The sequence below is a fragment of the Lampetra planeri genome, chromosome 8, assembly GCF_965212315.1.
Source record: "Lampetra planeri chromosome 8, kcLamPlan1.2.h2, whole genome shotgun sequence".
NCBI classification, from domain to species: domain Eukaryota; kingdom Metazoa; phylum Chordata; class Hyperoartia; order Petromyzontiformes; family Petromyzontidae; genus Lampetra; species Lampetra planeri.
The window spans coordinates 9,465,554-9,489,596 of NC_136114.1; the positions used below are offsets into that span (position 1 = coordinate 9,465,554).

At 46.3% G+C, this 24,043-nt stretch overlaps 1 protein-coding gene across 2 annotated transcripts in view; it reads left to right on the plus strand.

Moving 5' to 3' along the window:
• The window catches only part of FAR2 (fatty acyl-CoA reductase 2), a 40,828-nt gene extending 17,164 nt beyond the window's left edge, over nucleotides 1–23,664 (plus strand). For both annotated transcript variants that reach the window (XM_078596936.1, XM_078596935.1), the window contains 9 exons: nucleotides 8,529–8,708; nucleotides 11,907–12,084; nucleotides 13,209–13,253; nucleotides 14,811–14,929; nucleotides 16,950–17,017; nucleotides 17,189–17,360; nucleotides 18,531–18,660; nucleotides 19,815–19,942; nucleotides 20,570–23,664. In XM_078596936.1, the coding sequence (XP_078453062.1) occupies nucleotides 8,529–8,708; nucleotides 11,907–12,084; nucleotides 13,209–13,253; nucleotides 14,811–14,929; nucleotides 16,950–17,017; nucleotides 17,189–17,360; nucleotides 18,531–18,660; nucleotides 19,815–19,942; nucleotides 20,570–20,732 (1,183 nt within the window). In that variant the 3' untranslated portion in view covers nucleotides 20,733–23,664. The remainder of the gene's footprint in view (nucleotides 1–8,528; nucleotides 8,709–11,906; nucleotides 12,085–13,208; nucleotides 13,254–14,810; nucleotides 14,930–16,949; nucleotides 17,018–17,188; nucleotides 17,361–18,530; nucleotides 18,661–19,814; nucleotides 19,943–20,569) is intronic.
• Nucleotides 23,665–24,043: the final 379 nt, after the last annotated feature.

Below are 24,043 nucleotides of genomic sequence, written 5' to 3' on the forward strand. Positions count from 1 at the left end.
CGTTTCGTAATTCTTTTCCTTTCGTAGCATTATGTAATTGTTTTTTATGCTTAGAACTTTTTTCCCCCATGTTTGTATTGCTAGTTTTCTGAAATAGTTTTTTTAGGAGTTATTACTGTATGTACTTTATTTAACACCGTTACACTTTGATTGCTCATGGTCTCAGCCAACGGCGATTAGAGAAGTCTTGGCCTAACCTAATGCACGCTAAATTTACTTTCAGAAGTGACTGCTTTCTCTTAACAATTAATATTAAATTTGTTTCGTGGCATTCATGAACAATTGGATACAGTGTATGTTCCATTAGTTTATTTATGGGTAGTGTTAGGGTAGATATATTCGATGAAATGAAAGAATCGTAGGAAGTGCAGAGCGTATGTACAGCGATACGATCCAGGTAACGATAGAAGATAGACAACAGCGCGATACAGTACTAAGAGTAGGGGAGGTACAACTATTTCCGACTTTGAGTTGGGGGGAAAATTGTTCAGTTTCCGACATGCGGAAAATTTGGGTTATGGTTTGTTCTCGGGAACCTAACCCTTCTGTAAACCAGGGACTGCCTGTAACCGCTTTACAGATGTTTATTTTCAGCATTCAAACGATTGCCATCAACATGATAACTTTTTACCTTGTTGCCACAAAAGTAATAAAAGAGCAGAAAAATGCATGTTAAACTTTTTTTGCACCATACGAAGCCAACTGCTCATCAGAGGTGTGAAATGAAGGTTTAACTCGTTTGAAAAATTTCCCATCTAACCTATATAATTCATTTTTTGTCTATCTGTCTATCTGTCTGTCCGTGCGTCTGCGTACGCTCCCTTGCGGGGGATGTAGCTCTCGGACCGTGGGGTTCGCCGAGATTAAATTTTGCAGGTGGGCACACCCCCGGCCCCGCGGTAAACTTAGGCATTTCCGATTTTTCGTCTCTAAACTTTAAATCGGACCGATTATCGATTTAGTGCGATTTCGCTTTATTTATTTATTTAACGCTTTAGTTATTTATTTAATATCGCCGACCGGCGCAGACCACGGCGGTTGCCCCTGGCAACGGGTAGCAACATCTTCGCTGCGGGGTGGACGCCATTTTTAATTCCCATTATAAATATGCGCACGCATTAACACGCGACTCTGAGGTAAATTCATCAAAGTTTCACGTCCTCTTCACTCCCCCCCACCCCAATGTGTGCAATTACTATTATAGGGTCGGTAGATAATAAAATTATAGAGATTAGACAGTATTATTGTAGCGCGGGGGGGGGGGGGGGTTAACGGCCCCAGTACCCAGCCTCAGCCGGGTGGGCAATCTAGGCGAGGCCGGAGGCTCTGCACGGTACTAGGCCTCGACACGCAAGTCTGTCAGGCGTCGACTTTGTGGTATAAACTCGATATACCCAGTGTTGCCGGGGGGAAAAATACATTTAAAATCTTCTGAAAACTTTAAAACATAACATCCCAATGAAAATACAACTGTGTAATTAAAACTCTAAACCCGACCGCGCCAAGAATCGATTCTCCGAATCGCGAAAAGGAATCGAAGGTTGTAGATTCATTTAGAATCGCCTTATTTCCGTTTAATATTAGTTGGTTATAGAGTTGATATAAACTGCTACGAATGGGAAATATCCGGCGTTGACCGGGGCTAAAATATAATTAAAAACTCCTGAAAACTTTAAAACATAACATAACAATGAAAATAAAACTCTGTAATTAAAAACGGAAACCTCCTATGCGCCAGGAATCGATTCTTTGAATCGCGCAAAGGAATCATCGAAGGTTGTAGATTCCTTTAGGATCGCCCTTAACATGTGGTGAGGGGGAGAGTGGTGAGGGGGAGAGTGGTGAGGGGGAGAGTGGTGAGGGGGAGAGTGGTGAGGGGGAGAGTGGTGAGGGGGAGAGTGGTGAGGGGGAGAGTGGTGAGGGGGAGAGTGGTGATTGGTGAGGGTGGTGATTGGTGAGGGTGAGTGGTGATTGTTGAGGGTGTGATTGGTGAGGATGAGTGGTGAGTGGTGAGGGTGAGTGGTGAGAGTGAGTGGTGAGTGGCGGTTGTGAGTGGTGATTAGTGAGGGGTGATTGGTGAGGGTGAGCGTGAGTGGTTAGGGTGAGTGGTGAGGGTGAGCAGTGAGGGTGAGCAGTGAGGGTGAGTGGTGATTGGTGAGGGTGTGATTGGTGAGGATGAGTGGTGAGTGGTCAGGGTGAGTGGTGAGCGTGAGTGGTGAGTGGTGAGGGAGAGTGGTGAGGGAGAGTGGTGAGGGAGAGTGGTGAGGGAGAGTGGTGAGGGAGAGTGGTGAGGGAGAGTGGTGAGGGAGAGTGGTGAGGGAGAGTGGTGAGGGAGAGTGGTGAGGGAGAGTGGTGAGGGAGAGTGGTGAGGGAGAGTGGTGAGGGAGAGTGGTGAGGGAGAGTGGTGAGGGTGAGTGGTGAGGGTGAGTGGTGATTGGTGAGTGGTGATTGGTGAGGGTGAGTGGGGAGGGTGAGTGGCGGTTGTTAGTGGTGATTAGTGAGGGGTGAGTGGTGAGGATGAGCGTGATTGGTGAGGTTAAGTGGTGAGCAGTGAGGGTGAGTGGTGAGCAGTGAGGGTGAGTGGTGATTGGTGAGGGTGTGATTGGTGAGGATGAGTGGTGAGGGTGAGTAGTGAGGGTGAGTGGTTGTTGTGAGGGTGAGTGGTTGTTGTGAGGGTGCGTGGTGAGGGTGAGTGGTAAGAGTGAGTGGTGAGGGTGAGTGACGGTTGTGAGAGGTGATTAGTGAGTGGTGAGGGTGAGTGATGAGGGTTAGTGGTGAGGGTGAGTGGCGGTTGTGAGTGGTGAGGGTGAGCGTGAGTGGTGAGGGTGAGCGGTGAGCGGTGAGGGTGAGTGGTGATTGGTGAGGATGTGATTGGTGAGGATGAGTGGTGAGTGGTCAGGGTGAGTGGTGAGCGGTGAGGGTGAGCGGTGAGGGTGAGTGTTGAGGGTGAGTGGTGAGGGTGAGTGTTGAGGGTGAGTGGTGAGTAGTGAGGGTGAGTGGTGAGCGTGACTGGTGAGTGGTGAGGGAGAGTGGTGAGGGAAAGTGGTGAGGGTGAATGGTGAGGGTGAGAGGTGAGGGTGAATGGTGAGGGTGAATGGTGAGGGTGAGTGGTGATTGGTGAAGGTGAGTGGTGAGGGTGAGCGTGAGTGGTGAGGGTGAGGTTGAGTGGTGAGCGGTGAGGGTGAGCAGTGAGGGTGAGTGGTGATTGGTGAGGGTGCGATTGGTGAGGATGAGTAGTGAGGGTTAGTGGTTATTGTGAGGGTGAGTGATGAGGGTGAGTGGTAAGAGTGAGTGGTGAGGGTGAGTGACGGTTGTGAGAGGTGATTAGTGAGTGGTGAGGGTGAGTGTTGAGGGTGAGTGGTGATTGTTGAGGTTGTGATTGGTGAGGATGAGTGGTAAGTGGTCAGGGTGAGTGGTGAGGGTGAGTGGTGAGGGTGAGTGGTGAGGGTGAGTGTTGAGGGTGAGTGGTGAGTAGTGAGGGTGAGTGGTGAGTAGTGAGGGTGAGTGGTGAGCGTGACTGGTGAGTGGTGAGGGAGAGTGGTGAGGGAAAGTGGTGAGGGTGAGTGGTGAGGGTGAATGGTGAGGGTGAATGGTGAGGGTGAGTGGTGAGGGTGAGTGGTGATTGGTGAAGGTGAGTGGTGAGCGTGAGTGGTGAGGGTGAGGTTGAGTGGTGAGGGTGAGCAGTGAGGGTGAGTGGTGATTGGTGAGGGTGCGATTGGTGAGGATGAGTAGTGAGGGTTAGTGGTTGTTGTGAGGGTGAGTGATGAGGGTGAGTGGTAAGAGTGAATGGTGAGGGTGAGTGACGGTTGTGAGGTGATTAGTGAGTGGTGAGCATGAGTGGTGAGGGTGAGTGGTGATTGTTGAGGTTGTGATTGGTGAGGATGAGTGGTGAGTGGTGAGGGTGAGTGGTGAGGGTGAGTGGTGAGAGGTGAGGGTGAGTGTTGAGGGTGAGTGGTGAGTAGTGAGGGTGAGTGGTGAGCGTGACTGGTGAGTGGTGAGGGAGAGTGGTGAGGGAGAGTGGTGAGGGTGAGTGGCAAGTGGTGAGGGTGAGTGGTGATTGGTGAGGGTGTGATTGGTGAGGATTAGTGGTGAGGGTGAATAGTGAGGGTGAGTGCTGAGCGGTGAGGGTGAGTGGTTGTTGTGAGAGTGAGTGGTGAGGGTGAGTTGTGAGGGTGAGTGGTGATTGTTGAGGGTGTGATTGGTGAGGATGAGTGGTGAGTAGTGAGGGTGAGTGGTGACGGTGAGTGGTGAGGGTGAGTGGTGAGTGGTGAGGGTGAGTGGCGGTTATGAGTGGTGATTAGTGAGGGGTGAGTGGTGAGGGTGAGCGTGAGTGGTGAGGGTGAGCAGTGCGGGTGAGTGGTGATTGGTGAGGGTGTGATTGGTGAGGATGAGTGGTGAGTGGTCAGGGTGAGTGGTGAGGGTGAGTGGTTGTTGTGAGGGTGAGTGGTGAGGATGAGTGGTGAGGGTGAGTGGCGGTTGTGAGTGGTGATGGGTGAGTGGTGAGCGGTGAGGGTGAGTGGTGAGGGTGAGTGCTGAGTGGTGAGAGAGTGGTTAGTTTTGAAGGTGAGTGGTGAGGGTTAGTGAAGAGTGGTGAGTGGTGATTGGTCAGTGGTGATTTGTGAGGATGAATGGTGAGTAGTGAGGGTGAAGTTGAGTGGTGAGGGTGAGTGGTGGTTGTGACGGTGAGTGGTGACGGTGAGTGGTGACGGTGAGTGGTGAGGGTGAGTGGTGAGGCTGAATGGTGAGGCTGAATGGTGAGGCTGAATGGTGAGGCTGAATGGTGAGGATGAATGGTGAGAGTGAGTGGTGAGAGTGAGTGGTGAGTGGTGAGGGAGAGTGGTGAGTGAGAGTGATGAGGGTTAGTGGTGAGAGTGAGTGGTGAGGGTGAGTGGTGAGGGTGAGTGGTGAGGGTGAGTGGAGAGGGTGAGTGGAGAGGGTGAGTGGAGAGGGTGAGTGGAGAGGGAGATTGGTGAGGGAGGTTGGTGAGTGGTAAGTTGTGAGGGTGAATGGTGAATAGTGAGTGGGAGTGGTGAGGATGAGTGGTAAGGGTGAGTTGTGAGTAGTGAATGGTGAGGGTGAATGATGAGTACAGTCAATATGCACTGCTGTTATCATACCAGGTACCACCACCACAATATGTACTCCTCTCATCATAGCAGATACCACCACAGCAGTATGCACTGCTGTCATCATAACAGGTACCAACACAGCAGTATGCACTGCTGTAGTGATAGCAAGTACGACCTCAGTCGGTATACACTGCTGTAGCGATAGTAGATACTGCTATCGAGTTGGTAGATACCGCTATAGTAAATACTAAAACAGTCAGTATATACCGCTACAGTCAGTCAATACTGCTACAGTCAGTATATACTACTATACAGTCAGTACATACTACCACGGTGAGTAGCTACTAGAGTCAGTAGATACTATTATAGAGTGAGTAGATACTGCTATAGATTTTGTAGTTACTACTATAGTCAGTGGATACAACTATAGAGTCAGCAGATACTATACAGTTAGTCGTTACGAGTATATAGTCGGTAGATACTACTGTAGGCCCAGTAAATACTACCATGGTCAGTAGTTATTACAGTCACTAAATACACAGTCAGTAGCTACTACTGGCTCAGTAGATACTACGGTACAGTCAGTAGATACTACTACAGAGTCAATAGATACCACTTCCTCTGTTGTATGTAAGGTGTTGTTAGTATATATACCTACGAGGGGTAAAGATATTTTTTGAGGGGGGGGGGAGACCGCAATTTTCGGAAACCTTTTGACATCAACTATTTACCCCACACTTTCTACAACTTTTTGGACTTGTGAAAGCCTCTTATATATTTGTTGGTGGAGAAATGTACAAACAGCCCACCGGGCTTTGACAATACCTTAGTATCTGTGTATATATATGTAAGGTTTTAAGAAACATATTTTTCACCCGGGCAAAACCGGGTACTTCCGCTAGTCCTATATAAACTCTACACAGGCAGAGCTTTAAATATTTTCCAAATTTCAACAACTTTCTTTTTACATGGATATTCATTCCGTTTTAATTGAAACTTTGAGGAATTTAAAGTATATGCCTATCACTACAAAAGAATGCTGTGGAGATTGACCAAGAACATACAATGCGTCTGGGGTAAGCCTCAGCATCATAATGATAATTGGTGTGACATGTGAACAATTACGAGCTGCAGTTTGTGTGACTCGCCAGTTTAATAATGCAATTAACTTTCCTGCTTACAACATATTGTGTGTCGTTTATAATTAACTTAAAAACTAAATTCCAAGTGTTTTTAGAATTCAGGCTTCCACATTGTGGTGTTCACTTTATCTGCGCAGTTTTTTGCCTTTGTTCCAGTGTGGATTGTTATCCAAGGCAGCATCTGCCAGCTGAGCTGTAATCCGCTGTCTTTGGAAGGCTTAGGGGACAAGTCTTGTGTGAACTTGCTTGCTGTGTTTAACCTTTCCTCACCTGCAGTTAATGAGCAGTCCACCGAAATAAATAGCCAGGGTGGGGAGGGTAATCCCCCGCCAAGACTGGGCGCACACACCGTAATCGCGAACTTTGAACACTCTGGACGGGACCGGAGATTGCCATACAGTCAATCTTTTATTTATCAGTTTTCATTTAATTTTGGCTTACAGATAATCCGAAATTGCCAGATATTGAAATGCCACCATTTGTCCTTGGCTGAACAGCAGAGAACCATTTACAGCTTTCGGAATCATGGAATTTTATCTGGACTCGCAACCTTTTTTGCGTGCAAAGGATGTGTTCAATTTATTGAGCCGTCTTTTTTTGTCTTGCTGAATTATTGAAGTGTGGATTATGGTGAGCTTCAGCAGCATTATGAAATGTATTCGGATATGGTTGTAATTCATGAGTTTCGCAATGGAGTCATGGTAAAGGTTACAGTTATATGTCGCAGGAAGTGGGGTTTGAGCCATATAAACACATCACAACACTACTCATATGAACCCACATGTAATGTGGGTGGTAACAACATCGTTCTGCAGGGCAACACGGTTAAGCACGAGCAAACGAGTTTCCACAATATCCACACACAAATCTCTGGCGTGCCAAGCTGGAAAAGCCTTTTGCCAGGAGATAGCAGCTCAGGCTTAACACGTTATGAACAGCGCACTGACACCTTGATTCGCTTCCCTTCCTGCTGCGTGTAATCCTTGTTCCCAAAATCTGAATTAAAGTGGACAGTTGTGTTACGCAATCCTGAGAGAAGCCTAGATTATTGCCTTTTTCATGAATGCACCGATTGTACTCCGGTTGATATTTATTTTAATGTAAAATCTTTGCACACAGTGGGTCGGATTTTCGGGCACGTTTCAAACAAATAGCCAGACCACAAACACGACGACCGCTTACATTTGTGATGTGCCCATAATTGTAACAAATGCCTCGGACGGCGGATTTAATTAAAAAGAACGGGATCGACCAAGCAGGCGACAGAGAGGGAAGCGACGGCGGCAGTCGCCGCTCTGTCGAATAAAGCCCCTTTTTTGGTTTTTGCATTCCAAAGCACAGTAATATTTTCTTTCATAAGCAATAATCTACGGAGTTTTTTTGTATAGCTCACTGCATCCTTGTAAGAACATTGCATGCATTTTTGGGGTGGGTTAGGGGGGGAAACACACCTGCACTTTCAACTATCAATCCGCTACCTAGCAACCACAACTCAAACTACACATAAGCCACTCAACGATAACCATGCTTCATTAACCTGAAACTCAAAAGCAGGTGCCTGCCTGTTTGCAGCCCAATTAATCTGTTTGAATTTCATGGTTAGCAATTCACTGTTGTTGTCATCAGGGACTGTGCTCTTGCCACTGCTCGTGCAGCAGTCACGTGTTTTAATTTTTTATAAGGCACTAAAACCAAATATCAAGTCACTTTATGGTATAACTGCAAATATTACAATGTAATTGTGTGAATGAACATTAAAAAAAGCTAGATGTTATTTTTAAAAATAACCTTGAACAAAAATATGCATAAATTAGTCCTAAAACTCAATCTTGTGGGCCTCTTATTGTGCAGTGGCAATGTGTTGCAAAATAATGTGAGACCAACGCCGAGGTCATTATATTAGCGGAGACTATTTGAATACGTATCGGGCTTTAACGGGTCACGAGTATGAGGGGTTTTGTTAATCTTCTTTCTCCACTCATTCCTGTCGGGAGCCACCTCCAACATCTATTCTCGTCTTTCATATCCGGGCTCACCACTTGGAACCTTCTCTTTGTAGGCCTGCCTCTTCGTGTTCCACCCTGGTACTTTAATGTTCTTCACTTTCATTCCGATCTGGTTTTCCACAGATAAATGGAAGTGTTTCCCTTTCAAATCAATCATATTAAACTGAAAACTTTTTTTATAATAATTGTAGCTCTCTCCACAGATGATGCTGCATTGTCAGTAGGAGTCCTCGGACAGACTCAAGGACCAGCCAGGCATGTCAACGCACACCGAGTTCATGTTTCATATGTGTGTGTGCGCCACGTGGCAGGCATGCCCTGCAGCTGAACGTCGTCGCAACGCAGCAGCTGCTGGCGCTGGCTCAGCGCATGCAGCACCTGGAGGTGTTCCTGCACACGAGCACGGCCTACGCCAACTGCAACCGCCGAAGCATCGACGAGGTGGTGTACCCGCCGCCCGTCGACCCGTACAAGCTGCTCGACGCCGTGCAGTGAGTGGCGCCGTACGCTTCGTACCGAGTGTCTGTGTGGAGCGCTGACGTCAGCTGGCGTCTGCCAACTCTGATCGTGAGCTCGTGAAGGGGTCCGTACCGCAACAGCCAAATGCCTGTGACCAAAATCGTCAGATCTTAGAAGGGTTGGCAGGGTTGAGCCTGGATAGTGCTTGGATGGGCAACCAACTTGCATTGTAGCAGGTGCTGTAGGCTTCTGTGATGCTGCATTGTCAGCACAGAGCAGTGCTGACCGGGTAGTAAAGTATGGTCAGATAATGCCTCAAAAGGGATGCATGTGTACAAAAGGGTGCATCCTGCTTTTAGCCCAATTGCTCAATATTGTTTTGTCTTAATGAGGTCATGGTTCATTGTCTGTCTCCAGTATCGACCCTGCCTCCCTGGGTAATGTTCTGTGGATTAATTCAGGATCCCTTGATGTTTGGTAAGGGAAGATGTTGCATGCTGTTGCGAACCCATAGCTTTGGAGGAACCACCCATTGTTCCACCAAAATGACAAGATTGTTCCTTTACAAATGCTTGGCAGGAATAAGTAACTAATCTAGACCTAGAGACAATCTAGGCCAAACTGCTGCTGCACAATATGTTGATTAAGCTATGTATGAAGAGCTAAATTATCATATGCCTTGGCAGTTAATTTGATCCAATTACAATAATCTCCACTGCTCAAGTAATTGGTGAATTGCTGTTAGTGTTGACCTATTTCTCATGTACGTATGCACGGGACAGGTTTTAAACATGTAAATTGCTTTTCTGCCATATCTCCAAATAGACACAATCCATTAATGGTCATCCATGCAAATGCATATATATCAAGCCCTAATGACATCCATCCATGTCATTTTTGAGGAAATTGGATAGAAAATGGCCTTCACATTCGTGTATCTCATACATTTGCTTCTGAAAGCATTAAAGGCTATAACAAGACAGTGGTGGCCAATTGAATTCAGAGTACAATGATTTGATATTCTATTACTCAGCAAGGCATCATCATCACGATCCATGGGCAGATAGCCCTTCGGTGTCCACTCCACATTTCTTCATTCTTCTTTGGTTGTCATGGTGCATTGGATTCCTTTTGTCTTTTTTTCTTCACGGCCAAAGTATCGGCAGAGGCACCCTTTTGCCCGACCCTCCTCATTTTTATTCGGGCTTGAGACTGGCTCTGATATCCACTGGATTGTGGACCCCCCCCCGACAAGACCTATTTAAATTATAAAAGATATTCGCACCTCCAAAAGCATTCTTGGCTACATACGGTATGAAAGAAATTCTAAATGCATGCATACATACATAACGACGATAATGAAAATACTAGAGCACTTCAGGATAAATGTTTACTGATGGTATGACAAGAGTTGCTTGTGAGTGAATAACAACTTTTTCTACAATGCTCTACTTTTGATGACAGGAGACATTCTGACATGCAGATTATCTTGATTTCCACATAAGGTCGCGACATATCCCCGTGTCCTCTGCTGATAATGTCACTTGGCGATGTTGTAGGATTTGACCGAAGCAGGCTTGCGTAATTTTACCAATGTCACGTTTCTTTTATCAGATCTTCTTTCGTATGGCATTGTGAAAAGCAACAGTGTTTATTTTTTCTTAATGATCGTCATAAATGAATGCAAAGTTTCCTCATCCAGTCCAATGATGTGGTTGACGCAGTATGGATTTCAGCGATATCGCCAGGATGGGCATGGATGGAGCATTCATCGGTGATGTGCTTGATGGTTTGGACTTCTCCACAGTCGCAGTTGGGCGATTCTTTGATTTTCCATTTATGGAACGTGTACGCGCATTTGCCGTGTTGTGTTCGAGCACGGTTCAATGTGGTCCATAGTCGTCGTGGAAGAGAGAATCCCGGTACTTCCACCGTCGGATCGTGAATGATGTTTTTGTTTGCCACGTCCAGAGCCGCCCACGAATCAGACCTCCGAGTGGTGGTGTCTTTATTTTCGGCTGCTAGAGCGGAGACTCGTATCCAGAACGGTTTCTTGGATTTTAGCCTTGGGCATGGGGGTTTCCTTTAGATCTTCATGGAGCGGCAGAGTGAAGTTCTTCATTGTCTTGTTGTACTCCCGTGTCGTCGCATCATCACGTCGGATGTTGGCCGGAGCGATATTCGCCAGCACAGGAAGCCACGGGAGTGGAGTAGACTTTAGGGAACCGCTGATGACACGAAGCGCGTTGTTAATTTCGGCGTCGACAAGGTTCGTGTGGGGGGGCTTGCACTCCACACCGGGGCACGGTACTCGGCAGTGGAGTGAACCAGGGCCTGCGTCGATATCTTCAACGTGCTGGCATCACTTCCCCAGGTTGTTCCTGCCAAGTTTCTGAATAATATTCACTCGTGCTTTCGTTTTACCTTTAGCTTGTTTGAGGTGGTGATGGTAAGCATCCGATCCCGGGTAACTCCTAGATACCGAGGGTGTTCATCATGCCTTAGTTTCGCCCCGCAGAAGTTAACGTTATGAGATGGTCTTCAGTTACTCTTTGTCACTTTACTGGACGGTACTGTGTGTACTCATGAAAATCAATTCCTCTTTTTGTTACATTCTTGCGTACTTGTGCCCTTGCATAAGACAGTGACCGAAGACCGACCCATCTGCCGAGGCTAAAAGTATTGTTGATTGCCAGCAGGTGTTTGCTTTGAATTAGGCAGTGTTCAGGCGAGTTCACAAAAGCTGTTCAGGCAATTTTTCTTTCCATCCACGTTTCTGCTCTCGGAGAGTAGTTTGTGTGATACATTTAGAAATGTTAAAGTTATATTTTGTTCACAGCATTTACGACCGGACATCTATATTTAAATATTTGTGGTTAACAGCACAGACCGGCAATGAACGTTCCTTTGCACGGTTTTACGAGGTGTTATGGCTCAAGAGAGCAATATTAAAGATCTTTTTTAAAAAAGCTACTCAAACTTGGAACATTTCACAGACATCACCAGGATACGAATGATGCCATGAAATAATGCTGAAAGAAATACCCCGTCAGTATAGTCCTAAATGTGAAATGTGCAATTGAGGGCAATGTTAAGCACACACTGCCCATATTTGTACTGAAGGGCTGGAAGTAGATAGAAAAGGCATGCAACTGTAGGTGAACCACAAGACAAGTTAACACGGTATATGGTGGTCTAATCTTCTCGTGGAACGTTTTCCGCTGGCCCAGGTGGATGGATGATGGCATGGTGCGCGACATCACCGCACGCCTCATCGGAGACCGGCCCAACACCTACACGTTCACCAAGGCCCTGGCCGAGTGCATGGTGCAGCAAGAGAGCAGCAAGATCAACGTGGCCATCGTCAGGCCCTCCATCGTCGGGGCCAGCTGGCAGGAGCCCTTCCCCGTAAGAAAATCTGAATATTTATTTACACTGGTGGAATCTGATGAGCTGCAAAGCTCTTTCACAGATGTCGTCCAAGTAGTTCACAGATGTCTAGTAGACCGCCGTCGCCACCAATTGCATTTGGCCTCGGCCAACCTCTCCACATGGGCTTGGTGCGCAGTCACGTGACCTCTGCAAGTTTTAAATTGTGAGGACGGTTTGTGGCTTATGTTTCTTTCTCGTTGGAGGCACGCAAAATGTACCCGATGTTCGTTGGCAGTTTTGGCCCCCGACGGACATTGCTGGCAAACATTATTGCTACGTACAGCTGACCTGTAATGCAATACCTCGTTATTTCAAAGTTACGCGCATGATGGTGGTTGGAGGTCTTTTAATGATTTTTAAAAGTACCATTGTGCAATGGGTTAAATGTGTCAACACGTTGGACTGGCATTTTCGTGGGAAATGGTGCCAGGTTTTACTGCACCCGCTGTGCAATGTCTGCACGACAGGGTTCCATGAAACACGCTGAATATTAGCATTGTCAGAGGCACACAACTTTTGTTTGCCAAATCATTTGTCTTTTTTAGCTTCTGCTACAGGGGAAAATTTCTAATTATATTTCTGGCATGATAAATGTCCTTATCACCTCTGCAACCACAAGGCCCCACCCTCACAATATTGATTTCAAAGTTAAGGCTGCTCTTCAAACACATGACTACGTTTTAACTTTTTAATATCCACAGTTAAAAATATATTGCCGTGACTATCAATGAGTGAATAATATAATCTCCAATGCGGTTACAATCCCTGTATAATATTTGTGGTTATACGTATGCATGTGATAACGTCCGTATTGTGTGCGAGTTGGTCAATTCATAACACGTGGGTCTGTCTCATGACCTGTCAATGTGCCTTAGACAATTAACATGGCCTCGAGCTGCACCTAGCCTGGCACAAGTGCCATGGTGACCTCATCGCTGCCACTATATTCTAGTCCATGGGGCGAGGAGGTGGTTTTGCACGAGTGCACGGTCATTCAACACTTCGCCCATGTCCTCTGGCGATGAACTAATGTTTCCAAAACAAGTGCTACTTAAATTAACCCGCGTCCTGGATTCACCTTTGTCGTGTCTGCCCTGCAGGGTTGGATTGACAACTTCAATGGACCAAGTGGACTCTTCATTGCTGTAAGTATATTTATAGTTTTTTGAAATCTTAATTTCTACAACCTTATTTCATTCAATTTCACTAGCCTTTTGCCCATCCAAGGACTGGTGTATTGCAGTAAATCTGAAACTTGCAAGCGAAAAGCAGACCACGACGTGATATTCATTGCATCCATTTGTGTGTAATTTGTAAGGCCGCAGTGACACAGACTTATTTCATTTAAAGGTTAAAATCCCTTGTTCATCATGACGTCCTTTTTACTTTGATGTCTCAACAGCGTTACGGAGATCGCGTGACGTGAGGGTTCTGCCTTTGTAGTGAGGATTATAAGTTGACGCTGAGGGGGGGGAGGAGGTGCTTCGCCCCCCTATGTGGAGTGACGTCTCCCGCTAATTATTATGAATGGAGGGGGGGGGGGTGTCAATTTGGAGGACGTCACCTGTTCATAATTATGAATGAGGGGGCTGTTCGATGTGGAGTGACGTCACGTGCAGGACACACAGACATTCTTGGCTCATTGTATACAAAAAATGAGTGTTTGTGTCCTCCGACAGTGTGGCTATAAAAAAATGTAACAGTCTTTATCGTGTATTGTCAACAAATTTGTCGCATCAAAAATGGTTCGTTGCATTTTGTAGATCGGCTGGCCTCGAGGTCTAACACACGTGCCACTTAAGAGACTAAACGAGGAGTGGGTTAATGCTCAAGAGCAATGATGCTGGATGGTTTTTGTTACGACAACTCACAAGTATGCCCCCAGGCCAGATTACAGTGGAAGATGCGCAGGTCTGCATGTCCCGCCATAACCTCCTGCATCGAGAAATAATTTAAACATGCACCCGTATAATTATCAGCGGTGATATTTCCACTTGCAATTCACACGCGCGTGCCTAAGTGGCATCTTTGCATTCGGCTGCGTGATCACGTGCCCTCTTTAAATTATCTCGCCACCTCCTGTGTCTTTGGCGGAAATGGTGACGAGCATGTGGTCTGGGGAGGTTGCCGCAGCTCGCAGAGCCTGGTAAATGTTCCCTAAAGCCGTCGAGTGTTTTTGAATGTGTTATGCAGCCCGATAGTCCTGTGGTTATACCACGCATGCAGTGATCCAACACGCACGGGCTTTCTGGTTCCATTTTTGAGGTGCCTGGCCTTGCCCACAACACTTTAGTGTGCAACTTGTGCTGTGTAAAGGATGTTTTTTTCTTTCCCAAAGCTGCTCAAAATCGCAACGTTTCACAAACGCCACCAGAACAAGTCACTGCACCAAAATAAATACCTAACCAATGCCACTTTTAAAACGAACTGTGTGTTTTTATTACTAAGTTATGTGATGGCATATTTCTTTATGAGCGCAATAATAAACCAGGCACTTAAAGATCATAGGGACATTGTCAAGAGTAACATCTTGTTCCAACATTTTTACCACAAATGTAACCATCATAAAATATACCACAACTCAATTCTCCTTGACGATGTGAACCAAGTGGACCCAAATTAAAGTGACGATATACTTCACGTTTACAGGCGGTGGAAGTAAAAGTTTACTTATTTATTTTGTACACTCCGGGGCTCGCCAGGCAGGCAAGGGCATCCTGCGCACGATGCGGGCCAGCAACGACGCAGTGGCCGACCTGGTGCCGGTGGACACGGTGGTGAACGTCATGCTGGTGGCCGCGTGGTACTCGGCCGTGCACAGGTGCGACGGAACACGACAGCGACGCTGTGCCTCGCCAGCGCACAACCCAGAGCACGCGCTTCTCCCCCACCCCCCGCGAACTCTCACCAAAGACAAATATCACCCTTATAGCCTTGATAAGACTTGTGGGGCAAGCGCTGTTAGTGAGGCGGCTATTAAGGCTGGCATAGTGCACGAGTGGTTGGTGTGATGAGCACCATGCCCGGCCATCTTTGGCTTCCCGGTCCCGATGTTTACACATCGCGTTAGGTTCTTCTTCACGGCTGGCGAACTAGAGGATGCCCAGTTAATATTTTCACCGCTGATGTTAGTTACGTGGCCCGGAAATTGAACGCTGTTCGCCATGTTCATAGCGCAGTGCGCCAAAAACTGCGCTGCCGCTCCACCCATGCCCGCAGCCACTCATTGCCCCACCCAGCGCCAGTCGTTTAGCAATGCTGTCTCCTGAATCGCAAATAGAGTGAAATATTTGTGGTTCAGCAATTTGTGTTTGCCCCCACGGGTTCAAAATCCGTGAGTCCCAATTGAGATTTGGCTTCGGGGTAAGTGGTAAAAGAACAAGGTCACGAGCGTATTATTTGTTTTTGTGAGCAAATAATTATATGTTGGTGTGCACAGGAGGAGAAAACACTGCGTGCCTGTGACAGATTTGTATTATGGCTCCAGTTACCAAGTTACAAATTCACTTTGTCGGGTCTAGAGATCTGTGTATTCAAGAGACAAACTGGCTACCAGAGATGCTTCGTAATATTTGGTGGACAGATGACCATGATAATTATTGCTTAAATGGATAATTGATTGGTAAAAATGTTTGACTAGATATATGCCATTAATTTTACAAGTCTCAATGCGCATTTATTAATGTATTTTCATCCACGAGTAATATAAATCATGGCTGGAGGCTGCAGGTAAATGAATTTGCTGGTCCATTCGAATTAACTTTAAACGTGCATATTTGTTGGGTCTCTCGGTAAAGTCACGTAGATAGGTTCAAAGAAAATAACAAAAACTACGACGTTTCGATCGCAATACAAGCGGTCATCATCGGGACTTTACCGAAAGACTCTTAAAAGAGCTTCTTAGCTCTGTATGAGCCTCAGCAGCAGAAATACATTCTTGAGCCTGAATTTGGTTCTGTGCAAAATTAGTGAATTTTAATTCCTGCAGTCACGAAAGCTTTAATTCAAGATTTAAACGTGCAGTCAACTTCAGCCAGTAAGCCTTTATTCAGTCATAGCAAAGATCTATGAAAGTTTCACCGTTGCATTTCAATTCCATTCTTTATAACCGTTCTGCCAGGGAATATTATTTGTGGAGGAGGGTACAAAGAACTTGTGTTTTCACGCTGAATACCACTGAATAATGGTTGCCAACGTGACAAGGCCACGGCCAGCACTACTGCGTGTGTAACTGGCACAGTTTGCCAACTGCAGAGGCATAGATTCTGTTCACTCGTGGTTTTCATTGAGCAGCATGGCTTGTGCATACCACCCACCCAGCGCCATTTGATTTTTAAGATTCACTGCATGTGGAAGGTTGATAGCGAACATTAGCACACAGCTGCCTTGCTCATTAAGACCTGAATAGAGGGAATACGTCTTCTTGGTTCTTTCGGTAAAGTCACGCAGAAGGGAAGTAATAACGTGACTTTACCGAAAGAACCAAGAAGATGAATCCCTGCAGTCACGAAAGCTTTAAATCGAGAGGGACTACGGTTTCACAGCTGTGGGCCCTGTTGTTTTGGTGCCCCCTGGAGGCACAGTCAATGTATTGCTGCTACATCAATGTAAAGTGAATTGGGCACCTTCATGCCTCACGGAGCTGACCAAAAGCGTGTATAAGGCAATCGGTCGTCCCCAATCGCACATAAATTTGATAACTGATGTTACACATGCGTGACCTGGAAAGGTATTGAAGCCTGTGCCGACTTTGATTTTGCACAAAGTCGGGAGCTGTGCACGTGCGTGCCCAAGATGTGACGTGTCGTTTGCCTAGCGATGCGTGTGTGTGTGTGTTTCAGGCCAAGGAACACCCTGATCTGTAACTGCACCACTGGAGAAATCAACCCCTTTCACTGGGGACAGATTGGTGAGCCCTCAGGCAATGGTTAAAATATTTTTTTATCGTGTCAGTATATATTTCAATGCCAATGCATACCAGGCGAGACAGTTGACCTCTCGTCACCGCGGCGCCCAGTGCTCGCTTCACCCTGCCCACCTGCTCCTCCTCCTCCTCGCTCTCTCTCACCTTGCCCCCTAGAACACCACGTGATTTCCACGTTCAAGCGGAACCCGCTGGAGCAAGCGGTCCGACGGCCCAACGTGAACCTCACGTCCAACCACCTCATCAACCAGTACTGGATCGCCGTGAGCCACAAGGCGCCCGCCTTCCTCTACGACCTGTTTCTCAGAATGTGCGGCCAGCAGCCCAGGTTCAAGCACAGCACAGGGGCTTGGCTCACTTCACACGTTTGCATATTGTAATAATTGGTGTTTTAACCTTTTATCTGGCAACAAAACTGACACCTTTTTTTACAAGGAGTCATGTTTGCATTGACCACAATACCTGCGGTCGGAATGCAAACAAAAAACAACACAACTCTGATAATGTATGCATTGTCCTTGAAATTGATTGGTCCACACCCGAGACAGCTTTCCTTAGAGCCTAGTCTCACATGGTGTTGGACCAGATGACGCCTTTTGGCCAGATGAAAGGGTAAAAAACCAATTATCATATTTTGCTACTGGCAAAGGAGGTTCCAATGACGTTTGCATATTATTGTGTTTTTAGTTTCCCTTTGTGTATCCAATGGGAAATAATTTGCAACTTTTTGTTGTTAATTTGTGTTCATGGTGATGATAAGTTTAAACGAGCCTCGGCGCTGAATTCTGCTTCTATAGTTAACGGGAGACTCGCTGAATACAAATTTGATTCGTGGTATTGTGATGCAGTAGAAGAGTTTCTCAAAGTGTTTGCTTGGCCTCGCCAAATTTTTCATTACGCCTTGCGACAAGGTGCTCTTTGCAATGGCACTGCAGTTGGGTGCGAGTTAACAGCATTAAAAGAACAGACATTGGCTTAATTAATAACATTGATGCCATTATAACATACAGTAAAACATTGGATTGCGAGTAACTAGGTCTGCGAGTGTTTTGCAAGACGAGCAAATTTTTTAAATAAATATTAATTTGATAAACGAGCGAGGTCTTGCAATACGAGTAGTACGTGTATACACTTTGTCTGCCGAGCGTCACCTGATCACAACTGATATACGAGTGCTTTGATATACGAGTGCTTTGGATTACAAACACGTTTCCGGAACGAATTATGCTCTCAATCCAAGGTTTTACTGTACTTAGAAAAACTACACTGCATTATGGTGTTTGGCTCCGGTCCATAATGAGTGATGGGCATGCAAGAGAATTGGAGTTCCTGCAGAAAAACCCACGTATCATGAGGTGGCGACCCTCCACGCTGCCATCTCCTGGGTGCACCTCGCCAACGACACCACCAGGCTCGCACCTCTTTAGCTCGGGAAGCCCGAGGTCGTCGCTCAGGTTGCTGCGTCTGTGCGTGTGCAATGCGGTCACTGCGCTCGCAGGATGATGCGCATTGTGAACCGGCTGCACCGCTCCATGATGCTGCTCGAGTACTTCACGAGCCACTCGTGGGTGTGGGGCTCGGACAACCTCACCATGCTGCTGGGCCAGCTTAGCCCGGAGGACCGCAAGGCACGGCGCACCACGCCCCCCCTCCCCCTGACCGCACCGCATTCTCACCAAAGACAAAGGTCCCCCGTATAGTCTTCACAGACTTGTTGGAGCAAGTGCCATTAGCGAGTAGCATCTACGAAGCTGGGAGCGGTAATGTAGCGGTTAGCGTGCTGCGCTACAAACCCACCAACCCAAATTCGATTCCCGCTCACGGCCAATGCCAGTGACGATTGTCTGAACCGATCCTGGGTCTCCCCTACGTCTACTCGGCCTCAAATGAGTACCTGGTACAGTGTGTAAAAACATTGCCACTGGGGAGACAAAGGTGGTTGGGCATGGTGGTGGCCACCCACCACCCCCTCGTGTGCTGTACCACATTCTCACCGCACACACACGTATACATCAGGCATTACATGCCTTGGCTGTTTAAACCATGGCCAAGTTTCTCAAATTCCCTTCCACTCTGGTCCACGCAAGAAGTATAAAGGGAAACACCGCAGTCGATTCGAAGGTCATGTGTGGTGGGATAGAGTCTGGTCAGTGTGGAAGAGGAGACCGAATACTCTCTAGAGGTGCTGTCTGCCTCGGGTAGAGTCCCTTCCAGCAGCAATGGTGTGAGCAAGCAATTGCAGGGCCACACCTTTACATTTTTTTTTACATGCTTTGTCCACCGAATTATGTTGGAGATTGGTATATCATTGTCATAGACCGTGGGGCTACGTGGTGGGCAGCAGAGGGCAGTGCAGCAGAATCCATTGCGTGTGATATACTGCTGTGCTCCACACCTTCAGCTTGCACTAAACCAAACAACCCCACGACCCACACAACACGGGGAGGCCTCATCCAGCAGTGGATTGGCAACAGATTTGGTGTCGTGGACTGCCGTGCTCCCACTGGACTTAATGTAGAAAGCTTTGATTGTTAAATTATCCCACGGCGCGCCTGCAGCCTTAGTCACAAACAGTTGTTTTGTGTCGCGTTTGTTGTCCATCCCCCGCACCTCCGATTAGCGCGGTTGGCTACGTAAGGTGCGAAAGAAGTTCATCGTACAGTGACGTGCATAGTCACGTGAGAGTGCGGTGGAAAGACGCCGGCCCCATTTCGAACGCAACTGATACGCGAGCGGGTGTTGTGCGTGTGTGTGTGTGCGTTGTGTGTGTGTGTGCGCGCAGATGTTCAACTTCGACGTGCGTCAGCTGCACTGGCCCGAGTACATTGAGAACTACTGCATGGGGACCAAGAAGTACCTCCTCAACGAGGACATGTCGGGGCTGCCCGCGGCCAGGCAGCACCTCAAAAAGTGAGTGCCTGTCGATGCTTTGCCATCAGATCCCCACCTCCCTCCCCCCCCCCCCTCTGCGTTTCCCTCGCGTCTCTCTGCCATCCACTGAACCAAGTTCCTCTGACCAGATGCAGAAGCTTCATACCCACGTGGGGTTTTTTTGCAGCAGTGTTTATTTCATTCCTCCGTGGTTATTATCACGTTCGGCTGTTTGTACTCTTAAAAGAGCTGCTTAGCTCTGTATGGGCCTTGGCAGCAGAAATAAAGTCTTGAGCCTGAATTTGGTTCTGTGCAAAATTAGTGAATGTCAGTGCGGTTCCTCTTTTTAAAATACATCAGAATATTTAACAACTTGTCTTTGCTAAGGCATTAGTACATTTACGACGATGTAATTTTATCTAATTCTCTCTTTCCACAAGCATTGTGCCTGCATCAGAATGCCTAAGGATTTGTTCTTATTTCACTATTCTATTTTCAATGCGATGGCAGAATTTTTCTTCCAATATTGCCATTGGTTGAACACTCGCACACCCTCTCCACTAAGCTGTAGTCACAAGTGAATGACAAAGCAAATGTATATCGGCGTGGATAACAGACAATTTAGTTTCAATCTGACGGGGGACGCGCTTGTGTGGTTGTCTCCAGGCTGCGCAACATCCGCTACACATTCAACACAGCGCTGGTCGTCATCATCTGGCGCATATTCATCGCTCGATCTCAGATGGCGCGCAACATCTGGTATTTTGTCGTGAGCCTCTGCTACAAGTTCCTGTCGTACTTCCGGGCATCCAGCACCATCCGCCGCTAGTGTGCAGTGGGCACCGCCCGAACACTGGCCCCTTTTTTGGCCTCCCTATGTATGCATCTGTGTTGAACTTCTTTCGCACCGTACGTAGCCAACCGTGCTAATCGGAGGTGCGGGGGAAGGACAACAAACGTGCCCACATAGCGACACTCAAACCTACCCCTCTCCCACGTTGACCCCCCCAAGATGATACACTCTGGCCGGGCAGGCCTGAGTCTCATGTACGAACCTGCAGTAAAAAAGCCATCTGCCACAGAGGCTTCTGGTCAACCTTGTGTTCCACCGTCACAGCGAAACATAATCCAACAGAGTAATTTGTTTTCAAGTTGAAAAAAGCTGCAGTACGCTCCATACCTCAATTAGTTTTTTCTTTTCTTTTGTGACGTCGCTACTAATTTCAAAGTAACAATTCGAACTGGCCTTTTTGCTGCACGTTTATGCAAAACTAAAGTGTGTATGGCTTGGTACCCCCGCAGAGGAGAGATGTCATCTTCTCAGTGGATGTTGGATTCGGCCTCGAAAAAATCCCTTGCGATTGAGCAAACGCGACACCATAGCATCGGCTTCATCGACGGTTTCGGATGTTTGCTGTACTCGCTAGCAACTTTGGTTTAGGTGCATATGTGAAAAGGTCTGATGTGTGAATATCTACAGAGAATGACAGTTAACAACCACCATGCACAAAAATAGGTTACTGGACAAAAGAAATGGAGCACAAAGCTCCTTCAATTATAGGCGAAATGCTTTACTGTGCTTTAACAGTAAGTGAATGTGCATTGGATTAGGAACAAATACTGCACTGGGTGTGGACAATTAATTGGTCAGGGTGGATTAGCAATGTTCTGATATGCGACGGTTGTACCATTATTTTTTCAAACAACAAATGTGTTCCTGCATTTAAGTGGCTTTCATAACCTTAACAATCAATGTTCAACTTTTTTTTTAAAGTCTTCATAATTTGCAGTTTTTTTCCATGTTGCATTATAAATGACTTTATATAGCATTTTTGCTTCATTATTTTACGCTTTTTTACCGTTATTACTCGTATTGTGATGTGCCGAACAGTTAAGGTTTGATTTACCGTGTAATTGTGGAAACCCGTAAATTTTGGCCCCGTCACGGTTTTGTTTTCTCTGTGGCTGCCAAAACCATCATCTCTATTGGGACGACCGATTTGTAATGGAAGGTCTTCAACAGCACGTTAGACTGAATTTAACACGCGTAAGTTTTGCAGCTGGGGCGCCACGGTGACGAGATGTTAACCACCTTGCCTGGTATGCAGGAGGTCGTGGGTTCGACCCCGACCCTGGCACCAGTATTTGGAGTTTGCGTATTCTCCCCGTGGTCGCGTAGATTTTCCTGTGTCCTCTGGTTTTTCTCCACGTTTAGAAACATGCGTTTAAAGTATTTGGCTGCTATCAATTTCCACACGAAAAGCCACTTGGTTGAGCTATCATTTGTGGCCAGGTCACTTCTGAAGAGCCGTATAGCTCAGTGGGCCTTATCTGGTCAAATAAAAATAGTAATAGCTGTTTCAGAAGACATGCTGAACACACAGCCCAACCTGGAACACGGCACTTGGATCGCACAGACTGCTTTGTTGGGGTAAAAAGGTGTTCTGTAACCAATCACCCTGCGTGTGCTCTCTCGTGCACCGTTAATGGAAAGATAAGTGGGTCCCACGTGTGAAATGCAAGGCCTGCCCTTGACTGGTTAGGCAAGCAATGGGCCCTGTGTCCTGAGTTTCATTTCACCATGGAAGATCAGGGCTACCTTGTAATATTATTGTGCGCCGTAAAAAAATTCCCTTCAAGTCATCAAGTTAAACATTCGTCACTTGCGATGCTGCGTTATTTCGATTCATGTAACCGAAGGTGAAAGAAGTCTGTAAAGTTGACAGAAACACTTAATTTTTTTGCCGCACAGTTTAGTCAGTGTGTGTGTGGGGGGGGGGGGGTGTAAGGGATGGGGAATGTATATGTATGTAAGATTGTCCTATACTTGGTATATTTACAAGTTTGTTAAATTTACATTTCTGATCTTTTATTAAAGCATCCTTATATTCACTTAGATGCGAGGTCGGCCTCAGTCCCTTTTGCTATAACTCCCTTGTAAGCATCGTTAATGGAAAAATGAGTGAGAAAAGTAAATGGTTACACTTTGCAAACACGCTATGGATCGACAAAAGCCAGGACTGTATTCCACTATGGGTGACAATAGAAACAGAAGCTAAAATTGCATTTGCCAATATTTGGTAAATGCGTCATTTTTAACTTTATGCAACAAAGCGTATGTTATTGTACCTACTTGTAAAGTCAATTGTGCACTTTATTCAAAAACTAAAAAAAGTAGGAGTAGAATGCTTCGACGTTTCTATTGCCTTTGTAATCAGTTACAGTCATAATTTAACTTTCATTCTTACTACATTTGAATAGTCTAACTTTGATTTAACAAAAATGTTGGTCCCCAAGTAAAAAAAAGTTTTGGTTTTAAAGCTTTATTTTTCTAAATAATGCACTCTAAATGCCTAAAAAAAGTACTTGCCTAACAGTTGATATACGTGATGGGAACCCTATTCATTGGAATTGTTTTAGTTGTTTCATCTGACAGCTTTAGGAAAGCCTAATGGTTTGGTGTTCCTTATGAAGATGTCAACGTCTTGATCACCTTTTACACACGCATTGATGCAGAATGGTTAATCCGAGGTGCCCGTGTGTATTGAAACGTGTGTTTAACCGTAGCACTTCCTGATTAACCCCTGATGGAGACCACTGCTTTTTGGGCCACGTTGTTGCATTAACAAGAGAGCATTACAACTTGGATCCACACGCAAGGTTTTGTACTGCAAATATGTAGGAGTACTGTAAAGATTTCCATATTGTAACTACTTTCACGCCCCTTTTCATTCCAAATAAAGAACCATTTATGCAAAGTGTCTGTGTTGTGATGTAAAGTTATCGTCTGTATTGTGATATTAATTGTCATTCGGCATCCTTTACAAGTGCTACTCCGGCTCCAGAAGAAAAAATACAGACTTCACGGACATTACTGCAACCTTTCAGCAAGGATATCAGACGACGGGCATATTTTTACCAATCGTGAACATTTCGCACTACACCTGCAAAATTTGAACTATTGTGTAAAAAATATATTTGGGCAGCAATTGATTCGTTTTTGTTCCACAGTCACTTTGTGATCCCTGCTAAGAGAGCACTTCAGGTCTGTTCCAATTACTCAAAGCCACACTTGAAGTTGTTTGTGTGGCCTGCACAACCATCTCTTGGCTGCACCGTTGGAACCTCCTTTGCCAGTAG